Source organism: Paramisgurnus dabryanus, chromosome 2 (assembly GCF_030506205.2).
Source record: "Paramisgurnus dabryanus chromosome 2, PD_genome_1.1, whole genome shotgun sequence".
Classification (NCBI taxonomy): domain Eukaryota; kingdom Metazoa; phylum Chordata; class Actinopteri; order Cypriniformes; family Cobitidae; genus Paramisgurnus; species Paramisgurnus dabryanus.
The window spans coordinates 14,201,916-14,214,305 of record NC_133338.1 but is presented as its reverse complement, the minus strand read 5'-3'; the positions used below and the strand labels follow the sequence as shown (position 1 = coordinate 14,214,305).

General features: G+C 39.3%; 1 protein-coding gene and 1 long non-coding RNA gene across 2 annotated transcripts; one reads left to right on the top strand and one right to left on the bottom strand.

The window, feature by feature from the left end:
* The first annotated feature begins 6,276 nt into the window (after positions 1 to 6,276).
* LOC135783773 (uncharacterized) lies at positions 6,277 to 9,268 on the top strand. The gene is made up of 3 exons (XM_065294490.2): positions 6,277 to 7,534; positions 7,809 to 7,979; positions 8,204 to 9,268. Exons 2-3 carry the CDS (start codon positions 7,892 to 7,894, stop codon positions 9,229 to 9,231), a joined length of 1,116 nt encoding a protein of 371 aa, XP_065150562.1. The 5' UTR covers positions 6,277 to 7,534; positions 7,809 to 7,891; the 3' UTR covers positions 9,232 to 9,268.
* Positions 9,269 to 10,821: 1,553 nt separating this feature from the next.
* On the bottom strand, positions 10,822 to 12,114 carry LOC135783772 (uncharacterized). The gene is made up of 3 exons (XR_010545780.2): positions 11,624 to 12,114; positions 11,415 to 11,523; positions 10,822 to 11,093 (listed from the first exon to the last, which is right to left on the bottom strand). It is a non-coding gene; the product is annotated as an uncharacterized lncRNA (long non-coding RNA).
* Positions 12,115 to 12,390: the final 276 nt, after the last annotated feature.

Sequence of the window (12,390 nt, the reverse complement as noted above, 5' to 3'; positions counted from 1 at the left end):
GTGGAAGTCGGTGAAACAACTCACCTTATATGCTGTTTGTGACCCCTGTATTGAAGACTCAAGTATAGCGCTCTTTTGATCATCCTTTGGACTTTGGTCTGGCTCGGTGGAACGGTGGTGAAGGATACCGGTATACTATACTGCTGTGAGTACAGAAAACCAAAAAGTGCTTTATGCATATGAAGAACATTGTACTGTTGTAAAAAGGGTGGTGTAGATTAATCTCACCTGTTACTAGGGGTGTAACGATATTACGAACCGAACGATCACGATACACCACCCACGATACGAATCGCGAACCTCCCGTGTCGTGTCGCGGTACTCTCACGCCTCCTGCTGCCCATTGTTGAGGTTAATTTCACTTATCTCTGACTAACTAATCTATTTATTAAAAAAATATATTTGAATATATATGATTAAATTGTATTAGTAATGACTTTTTAAATTCTGTTCTAAATAGTATATTCCAAAGTTACTGTTTTCCAAGTGCATGTCATGTCATGTCACGTGACTTGGGAGTGAGCACAGGTCACAGGATGGCTGCTCCGCCTGAGATTGCAGATCCCCCGGACACATTTAAGTCTCTTGTGTGGGAACATTGTGTGGTTTCCAGTAGAGTACAGGAATGGAATTCGTGTCGTAGAAATCACACACAATCTGTCGTAACTGTGTGCGTGTGCTTGCAGTCGCGTGTGTGTGTGCTTGCGTGTCAGATCAGGTTAACCGAAGTAAAATAGAAGAGCGCGAGATCATTCTCCAGAACAAAAGTAAAAATGTGACAAGACGTCGTCTGTCTGAGGTAAAAACTAGGGGTGTGCAAAAAAATCGATTCACATTTGAATCGCGATTCAAGCTTTGCCGATTCTGAATCGATTCATAGAATTCCAAAAATCGATTCATAAATTTTTTTGTAATGCCGTTTTACTATTGTCCTGAAATGAGTTTATCTCAGTATTCCCATAGATGACGCCGCGTCGTATTCACTCTGACGCCTGCACACTCGTCACAGTGTTTCCCACACATTGGCCCTCATTTATCAAAAGTGCGTACACCAAATTTCCAGCGTACACCTTGCGTACACCCAAAACCACGGTGACTTTGACATTTATCAATATGGACGTTGGTGTACGGCACGCTCAAATCCTACGCCAGCTCAGGAGGTGGTGTACGCACATTTTGAGTTAATGCAGAAATGCGCAAAAACTTCCTAACACCACAAAACGTACTGACAAACTAAAATATATATGATATATTATGACCCACTGTAAAAAACATAGTAATTATAAACTTCAGTGTTTATTTTTATGCAACAATGTTCAATGTTTAATTTGTAAGACTTTACCAAAGCATTTGATTTGTATGCATATGTATTCCTTCAGTTGAGAGCCTGTGCGCTTTACCTTGATGTTTCAGAGCGAGCATGTGAACGGAGCTTAGTGGGAGCGGAGCTTTGAGCGGTGCGGTAATATTACCATTAAAGCGCCTTTCCGAAAATTCCGCTCCCTCAGCACCGCTCGTTGAACCCAGAACGCCCTTTGATAATTTGCTAGTTCGAGAATCTGTAAAAACGTCTAGCAATAAGTTATGGAATTCAAGCCTTATACATAAATGTAAAGTAAAAATCAAAGTTAAGATTGAGCAGGAAGAAAAAATTGAAAGGGACTGCGGAGAGACTGTAAAGAGTTAGCAAATATTCTTCCTGGAATCTGAAGCGGCACATTGCAAGAAAGCACAAGGATGTGCTACGAAAACATGGTAATGCAATAAAAGGTAAGCTAGTTACGTACCATTCGATGATAAATAAATACAGATGAGATAAGGTAAAATGCTTGTGTTGAATGGAGCCGTAAATCCGATCATGATGACATGCGGACAAAATTATGGCCACGAATAATTTTTTATGCTATGGACACTTCTTTTTCTTATTTAGTCTAAAGTATGGCCATAAATTTAGAATTTGTTCCCAATATTCAACAGTTTGTTCCTTGGAATTAATTATTATAATATTTAGAATATTTCGTAATTACTATTACAATTATTATTACTTCAAATTATGAATTAGCTTAGCTAAAACATGTGGATGTCGTGGAAACAAATTGTTAATTTGAATTATATCCAGAGCTCCGTATCAAACTGGATCTAAGATACAGCTAACAAACAACTGTATGTAAATACAGAACAACACACTACAAAAGTTACTACATCATTTTAAAATATTATATAAAAAAAATTAACTGAACCATTAAGCAGACATAGAATTTAGATGTAGGCAACAGTAAATAATAATAATAATAATAATAAATAATTATTCTTCTAAATATCAATTAATAATAAAAATAATAATAATACAAATTGTCATCCAATTATTAATGTGTCTTTAATCCCACTCTTTAAACTGCCAAATAAAACAATTTTGTTTCTTTTCACTTCCCTGGATTCTCTTCTTTGCCGTCTTTCGTGTGTCAATGGCGTAAAATGAGGGCGTGGGGGAGGCGGAGACTTGAATTTATATGGGCTTGTTATTCTAATGACGATCGTTTTCGGCCGCGGCATTTATGAAGGGCAGATATTGCGTACACCTGAATATCAACGGTACGCACAGTTTCATAAATCAGGCGGTGAGAGGAGTGTAAGCATAATCTTACGTCAACATATACGCCCGTTTCTACGCAAGAATGATAAATGAGGGCCATTGACTTTACTTGGGTGCTGTGCTTAGTTATATTAACAAGTGCCCAAGTTTTTCTGGCTTCAAATTTAGTCTTTTTTGTTTTTCTGTGATGATGACACTCTTTAATAATGACATTTTGTGTGCGACATGATGAGCTCGGTGTCCGTTCACGTGCTCTCTGTTTCGCAATGAATTGGGATGCGACGCGAACAAGCTCGTGTCACATTATCCTTCATGTTTCTGAACTTGAGCAGAGTTTTACCATTAGAGGACTTCACGGAGCACCCGCGGACCGTATGGTTCCGGGTTTGTATTTGAAATGGTCAGCCAGGTCCGGGTCAGTCAAAGTTAAATTACTTCGGGTCCCGAGTCTGATTAGTGAGTAAAACCCGAGTCGATCGGAGAATGACCGTGAGCGCTACCGTGCTAAAGCTCCCGTGCAGTTTCAGCGTGCCTGCGGTTTCTATGGCGATAACTGGCTCTTTTCTAACATTATTAATAAACCATATCTTTTCCAAAATCTATTGCACTGAACGAGCAAAGCTCAAGCTGACTCAAGATTTACAAAACGCAAAGCTGTAATGTAAAGTCCCCTGTCACTGGGACAGCAAGTAGACTTTTGAATCTGAAATAATGAGTGGATTTAGCTTTTTTTAATTGGCAAGAGAGAAATAGAGAGGGACTTTCCTTGCTTCTGCTCTATCTAATAGACATAATAACTATTATAACACCAGTCACATTTATAATCTATAGACCTGCACTGTCTATCATTCATATTATATTATTTATATTTAATAGAGTTTGATAAAAGGGTTCATCTAATTGCTTCATATCAGTTTTTATTTTTGCATAAAGACATAAAGTAATATCAAACTACATTTAATTTGTTGTGTTTTTTTTTCTTTAAAATTGTATATCTCCTACATTCAGTCACATAGGAAGAAGTAAACTACATTTACATACTGTGAATAGTTTTTTAAAATCAAGAATCGTTTTTGAATTGAAAATCGATTTTGAATCGAATCTTGAGCCTAAGAATCGGAATCGGATCGAATCGTGAAATTTTCTGAATCGTGCACCCCTAGTAAAAACACAGGGTTTACACGTTTGTTGCTATTTTAATCGCAACAGAGATTTGATTTGTTTATTTTTGCCTGTTCAGCACAAGTTCGCGTGTTTAATCGCCTCCGCTGTCACTGTGAGAAAAAAAAATCATTAATTCATCTGTTTCATGATGTTAAACATGTAAAGTGATGCATGGTCTCTGTTCATCTGTTCTCTTCTTCACAAATAATTAAACACATTTTAACTTGAATTCTCGTTTTGTAAGTCCATGATTAAAAATGAACATGTTAACAAAAACAATTATTATCATTAAAGCATGAAATTACGAATAATAAGTGATGGCAGAATTTTTAAAAGTGAAAGTCTAAAGCGACCTCTGGTGTGTGTGTGTGTGTGTGTGTGTGTGTGTGTGTGTGTGTGTGTGTGCGTGTGTGTGTGTGTGTGATGATTACCTTGATGAGTTCATTACTGATAATAAACCCACATTATATTCAGATTTACAGATTCATAGTACATTTATTTCATGCATTAGTTGACTTCAACAGTAACATTTTCAGCATTTTAGCTAAGGAATGATATTCATCACCTGATAAAGAGCTAATTAGAGTCCTGCATTACTAAAGTTAAAGTCTGATTTTAAGTTTGTTTGCCAAAGTTAATAAAGAAAACGTCAAGTTATTTTTGTTGTTGTTATTAAGTTAAGTTAATCTATTGTTCCTTAAAATGACAGGAACCCTACACCCACAGCAAACCGAAACGAATCGGACCGAACCGTGGCTCCAAAACCGTAAACCGATCCGAACCGTGCAATTGGTGTATCGTTACACCCCTACCTGTTACGGAGCCTCTGTGCGCCCCTGTCCAGTTCTCTGTGGTCGAAGTAGAAGAGAGGAGAGGGCAGCGTTCGGCTCTGCGTGACAGTGTCGGGTCCCCCTCTGCAGTACAAGAGGCCTCTGGGAAGGCTTGTGCCACGACGTTTCCCTACATAAAGGTCTGTGAGTATACCTGACGATTGGTTCCAGTGTAGTCGCCGTAAGTCCACCGTCCATGAGCAGTGATTATTGTTGTAATGCCTGTTGAATGTCCAAAAGTTACTATCAGTTGAAGGAACGATTCGAAGAGACGCAGCTGTCAAATCTTACTTGCCTCTGCTTTATGCTATGAGCCGCCAGAGTGACCAGCCAAAGTCCCAGTGCCTGTAAACGTAATCCTCTGTGTTACAGCTATAAGCCTGCAGAAGGAGAGAGCCCGAGTCCAGCACCTGTGAAAAACTTACCTCGTATGCTGTCACGAGTTACCTGGGTGAGAGCAAGTCCCAGTGTCTGTAAACATAATCCTCTGTGTTACAGCTATAAGCCTGCAGAAGGAGAGAGCCCGAGTCCAGCACCTGTGAAGTACTTACCTTGTATGCCGTCACGAGTTACCTGGGTGAGAGCAAAAGTCCCAGTGTCTGTAAACAAAATCCTCTGTGTTACAGCTATAAGCCTGCAGAAGGAGAGAGCCAGAGTCCAGCACCTGTGAAATACTTACCTCGTATGCCGTCACGAGTTACTGGGGTGAGAGCAGAAGTCCCAGTGTCTGTAAACGTAATAGGCCCTTTTCACAACTACGTCACTTAACTTCCGCTTTTCAGCGCAGCCGGGTAATGTAACTTCCGTGTTAGACAACATTGGGGGAGAGTCTACTAACAGCTCGAAATATCGACAATAAATGTAAGTTTATTCATGCTTATGTATTTATTATCGTGTTCTTGTGGTAACTGTATAAGTTATTTTGTAAGTTATCAATACATAACTACGTTTAACAGTTGGAAAAGTAGGTAAATGGGTAACGTTTGCAATAACAAGCAACACGGAAAAGTTATATGAATGCATCGTAACGTCTTAACATTACTTAACTCGTTGCCTTTTATATTGAAATGTGATTACTTTCTTTTAAGATAATGTTGTTTATAATAGCTTGATAGATTCAGTCACTTAAAGTGCTACAACAATTCTAAGTTATATATTGATGCTATTGCCCTTACCTTACGGTGTCCATCTGTAAACAGCAGCCCATCCTACAGTACACATGCATGTCCTAGTCATTAAGATGCTGTCGTAGTGTTCCTTAGATGCTATGTTCATTGTGTATATAGTATGTCTTTATATTAAAAGATTAAAATAAGGGTAAAATTTGAATTTGACAGAAGTTAAAATTACCTGGGTTGCATGCTAAAGGAAAAGGCGGAAAACATGTTAACTATGAACGCGAAATCGTAAAGTTTAAAATAATAATATTTACGTATTTACAGGTTAAATTGATTCTTTTAATAATGTTAATGACCATTTCAGCCGATGTGATTCATCATTACTTTCTTCCTGTCTCCATCTTTCAACAGAATCATAACACGCATGGCACAGTCATCATGTAAATGTTATTGTAGTGTTCCCTGTTGTTCAAACAACAAAAAGAAGTTTCCTTATCTGAGTTTCCACGACTTTCCAGTGGACGAAGAAATACGTTCTCGTTGGGTTAGGGCGATAAGAAGAGATGAGGGACTTGGTTTTAAAATACTTCGAGGGAGCACCTATGTATGTAGCCAACACTTTGCCCCAGAGGATACATACTAGGGGTGGCACGGTTCACAAAACCCTCGGTTCGGTTCGTATCACGGTTCTATGGTCACGGTTCTCGGTTCAGTACGGTTCTTGTTGTTATTTTTTCTTTAAATTTTTAACACTCCAGAAATGTATTATCTTATTAATGTATTAATTATCCATAATTTAGGATACAGTATTAAAAAAAAAGTTATATCATGTAATCATGCACAAACTGAATTTGACTTTAAGCACATTATTGGGACCATCCCTGAGGAAAGCCAGGTGAGATTTTGAAACAGCAAGAGGGAAGACATTGATGATTTCAACATGCTTTTCATTTATTTGGCAAAAAAGAGAATGTGTATTGCCATCTACATGAACTTTATGTGCATTTTTAGCACACAAAGATAACTTGCATTTATTAAAATGCCAACTTCAGTGTAGCTCTTAGATTTATCACTGAGAGGCTGCTTTAATACTGAGAGTATATGTGGACGAGAGAGAAACATAACCTTTACACCTGTAATATTTAAATCCGTCTCTTTTGCCCACTTTTGGCCACTTCTGTCCTGATTACTTTGAGGGACAATTTATGAAATAAGATCGCGCAACTTTCACACGCTAGCAAAATGAAACTACGCGGAAATCAGCCGCTTTAATTTTATCAATGAAAGGCTAAAAATAGCGCTAAAGACATAAAACAGTACCTCAGATTAGATAAATGGTCGGAGAGAAGGCGATCTCCTGTGGCTGTTCGAGCACATTCAACCCATAGACTGCAGTTCAATCTATTGTTTTATTTCCGCTGTCATCATAGGTAACATGAAATAAAAATATGTTTCCACACACCAAACTTATACGACGCTGGCGCATCCTCCAACTGCGGGCAGACTTCCTTTTCTCTACCACTTGCCATTTCTACCATAACATAACCTGCAGTTACTTATTCTCCAAGCCAGTCACCTCTTCTTTCGCTCGAAAGGGAAACACGCTATCTGAGGTCACATACAGGGCATGAGACTACATTGCGCATGCCATGAACCGTTGAACCGTGCGGTACACACGCGCTCCGAACCGAGACAAGCGAACCGAACGGTTCGGATTTTTTTCATGGACCGTGCCACCCCTAATACATACACAACACCCAGCAGTGGATGAACCAGGATAAAAAAGGGAGCAGTGCCATCTAGATTTCCCTGGAATGACTGGGGTAAAGGTATGACAGTATTAAGTTTGGTAGTACATTAACAAAAAATCATAAGTTATTACAATGTAAAATTGCCATGCTTTACAGTTAATAATGCTTGTATAAATAAAATACATGATAATAGTACTGAACCTGTTTTACAGCTTATAAGTCCATATAACATTGCAAATTATTATTGCATTTGTGGTGGCATTATACATTTTGTTTACTCTTTGAGGTTCTGATAATTGATTATCATATATTTAGAATGACATTCATGTGTTTCTATCTTTCACATCTTCAGGAAAAGGGTCACAAGCTCGGCAGTCAGTTTACCAGAGAGCAAGGAAACGTTTAAGGCCTGCTGTCCTTGATGAATCTCAGGAGATGCTTGTTCCAGGAGACATCACAGAGGAGGCCCTGCCTGTGGGTGGAGTGACAAAAGATCATGACTATGCCTACCATCCTTCTCCTGGTTAGTACTACAAAAAACAGAGTAACAGGTTTTTCTTTGTGGCAATAATTTTTTTAACTATAGGGATTCAGAGCAGCTGTGGTTAATGTTAAAAGTTTTGATGCTTATTTATGAAAACCTCAAGTATTACTGGAAGCTCAATTACTCTGAACAGAACCCCAATATATGATGATGATTGAGAACGACTACAGATATTACATTGTAAACTTTTGCTTTCTTTTAAGGTAAACTGGATGGCGCTGCACAGAGAATCCAAGAGTTGGAGCTTCAGGTTTTGTCACTAGAGCTTGAAATCCAGCAGCTGACCGTTAAGAAGCAGCAGCCTCTGATTTTCAAGTTCTGCGTCACAGATGAGGACTTTCGTTACTACACTAGGTTCAGCTCAAAGGAGGTTTTCACTGTGTTTTGGGAGTCAGTTTACCCCTCTGCTTCACGCCTTTTGTACTGGTCCAAGGCACAACGAACAGCACAAGAGACACCTAGCCCTCAGCGAAAACTTCAGCTCATTGATGAACTGTTCATGTTTCTCTGTCGTGTTGCAGCCGGGCTTCAGGAGAAAACCTTGTCGTCCATCTTCGGGGTCAGCTTGTCTACAGTTAGCCGCATCATCTTAACATGGACAAGCTACCTTTACCAGGTTCTTGGCTCGCTACCATTGTGGATGACAAGAGAGCAAGTGCAGGCCACAATGCCTGACAAGTTCAAGCTCTACTGCCCTCAGGTGAGAGTGATAATCGACTGCACCGAGATTCGTTGTGAAACAGCATCTTCTCTTTTGCTACAGTCAGAAACTTTTTCCAACTTCAAAAATCACACCACCTTTAAAGGTCTAATTGGCATTGCACCATGTGGGGTTATCACATTTATATCAAAATTGTACACAGGCTCCATCTCGGATATAGAAATAACTCGGCAGTCACAGATCTTACAGTTACTTCAACCAGGAGATGGAGTAATGGCTGACAAGGGGTTCCAAATTGAGAAGATGCTGTCAGAGGTGGGGGCAACACTTATCATCCCTCCACTGAAGAAATCTAACCAGCTCAGCATGGAGGATACCCAGAAGACCCAGGCTATTGCCCGTCTTAGAATTTTAGTTGAGAGGGCCATACGTAGGGTGAAGGAGTATCATATTTGGGATGGACATGTTCCTCTTTCTATGGTAGGCTCAGTCAATCAGCTGTGGGCCATCTGTTGCATGTTGTGTAACTATCAGGGACCTCTTGATATCAAAGGGGACAAACCCATCTGAAAAGGTTCCTTTTCATAAAGGGACAGTTCACCCAGAATTGGCCAGAAATTAAAATTTTGTCATTTACTCACTCTCATGTTGTTACAAACCTGTATAAATTTCTTTGTTCTGATGAACACAAAGGGAGATATTTTAGAGAAATGTTTGTAACCAAACTATTTGTGGACCCCATTTTTTTCCATAGGATTCTTTTTCCTACTATGGAAGTAAATGGGGTCTACAAACGGTTTGATTACAAACATTTCTCTAAAATATCTCCCTTTGTGTTCATCAGAACAAAGAATAGAGGTTTGCAACAACATGATAGTGAGTAAATGACAGAACTATCGCTTTAAAGCAGTGTTCTTCACATCCAACCCTGGGGAGCTGTTGCCCTGCAGAGTTTAGCTTGATTAAGGTTGGAGCTAAACTTTGCAGAGCACCAGCTCTCCAGGGTTAGATGTGAAGAACACTGCTTTAAAGAGTTAGTATTTCACACTGTGCAGATGAACTGTATATACAAGGGCTGTGTATAATATTTTTACATTTGTTAATTTTGTATTACGTTAGTCCGTCAGAATATTTGTTGAATGTTTCAGTGTTTTCTAATAAACAATGTTGTGAGACATTATGTGAAAAGTTTATCCTGAGTAAAATGCTTTTCCCCTTACACATTAAAAGAACAAGAATATTTTTGAAACTTGACTTTAATTTAGACATTTGGTAATAGTCTATAAGTGAGGTAAAGAAACAAATCAAAAGCTTACACGGCAGCTAATATACAAACACAATATACAAACAACAACAAGGTTACAGTAGTTTTATGCAACCATGGACCATAAGAGAAGCATATAGGCTTTTTTGTCAGTGGTCCCTATTTATATTTACCTAAAATGAAAAATTGTAAATTGAAAAAGTATTTACAACAGGAATCACAGATGTTTACATCTATTTACATTATTTACACACACTATTTACATATTTTTTACAAACTACTTACTTTTTAAAATTATGCCTCAACGTAATAATACATCCATGTAGATGCTGTAATAAAAATAATCCAGTTTATTTCGCAATGAGTTTATAACCTCCTCATCTCTAAAGATTCTTTCAACTGTAAAATCAGTGTTGGTATCTGTTATGAAATCACACCACATTTGTCCACTTAATGCCAGCTGGCCTTGAACCTGATAGTAGTACTTATGGTTTTTCTTAAGGCAGGCCTGGCTGTGAACTTTGAAGAGGTGTTTTACTTGAGAAACATTGTCAACATCGCAACTCTTTACCTCTGCCAATCCAAATGGCATTGTTTCTCTTGGGTCGAAGACTAGCATCAGGGCTAGCTGCAAGGTGAGGTGCATCTGGGTGGATGATTATTCCACACTGCATCACAGAGATATTACAATAATCCGAGTATTGCCTCAGTAGTTCAGGTTCCAAGTCCAGCCCTCTTTTCATAGCAGCTGTTTGGGGACTTCCTCTAAGAATGCGAGCAGCTAAGGCTTTGGCAGTAGACTCCCCACGGACATGGTAGATTTCACCGAATCTACTGGCTGTCAGTCGGGGTTTCCGGACCTTGGTCCACAACTGGCATTCAGACTGCTTTCGGGTTTCTGCCTCAATAGCAGCAGAGATTTCCCTCGACACCTTAAGGCTTTCTAAGTGGCATTGTAGCTTATAGTTGGACTGAAAATTGTAATGAAATTTAAAATTGTAACCTTCAACAGGCAGTTGAGGAAATTCAGGGGCAGGAGCATGTTTTATAATGTCTCTACTGATTTCAAGAGGGCACTGGTAGGAGAGCACAGACCCAAATGGCACAGGGCCAAACTTAGAGTCCACAAGATTAAGGTCCTGAAGTCCGTGCAGTATTTTGCAAATGCCTGGTTGTGGGCGTTTTTCTTGCAGCTTCTCAACACTGGCCACGATGTTAGGATCTGGAAGAGGTCCTGATAAAAAGGTGAGATATGTCAAGTTTAATTTACTTATGTCAACCATTCTTTCATTTTTTAGCAGACACCAATACTTGTCACATCTCTGTAAATACACATTAAAGTGTTTAAGCTTCTGCAAACCTTTATATTAATTTTTACAATTTGTAGAATACATCAACTGAAGGCTTGCATAAAAAGTAAATATACGAATGATTGCTTTGTTACTAATTATACATTAAAGTATTTGGACAAGTGTTTATTCAGACTTACCACTATATGCTCTGTACAGTGTACATTTCACACCAGTTCAGGCACGATCCTGGGATTTTGGTACTGGTTTACACACTACCATGCAGTTTGTTGACTCAGGTGCAATTCCCTGTAATAATATACTGATGATTAACTATTAACTGATAAAAGTCATTACAAGCTGCTAGACCAACATCATTCATTACATGTAATGAATATTAATGATTTACCTGTGTCCTAGGACGGTGCCATGTCTGCAGTGAGCTAGTGCATGACAGTGGCAATGGCACTGTCTTGAACCCCATGGTACTGTAATGAGCACTTTGAAACAGTAGTGCTACGATGTGGTTGCACAGTGCTTTCCCAGCACAACAGGTACATGACATGCCGTTCAGTACCACAGGAACCTCTCTAGCGTGAAATGTAACCTGATTATAGAAACTAGGCTTGTTGCGATAGTCGGTGTTACCGGTGATACACGGTGTTTAACCCACCTACCGGTCATAGCACTTGACCACCGGCACCGTCCCCATCGTATTGAAGTTTTAGCCTTTAGCAATAAAGCACTTAATTCAGTTCGTGACTACGTGCCTTCGTAATTTAGCGTAAGCGGAACGAGCGCCGCAGTGAAGCAGCAGGTGTCCGATTTAATTTATCATGTGAGGAGAGTGAGGCGAGCTAACTGGCAAAGGATGGCGGAAGATCTGGTTTCAAAGCGAAATGCAAAAGCACCTATTTGGAAATATTTTGGATTCAAACCAAATGCCAACAGGGAACCTGAAAACGTTAACGAGGCAACCTGTAAACTTTGCCTGATGAAAGTTGCAGCATCCGGAGGTAACACTTCGAATTTACACGCACATCTTCAAGCACACCACAAAAATGAAGCGGCCAAGATGTGTCCAGCGGCAAAAAATCGACCACAAAAGCCTGACACACAAACACAGCCTTCGATAAGTGGTGCATTTGCGCGATGCACAAAATATAAAAGGGACAG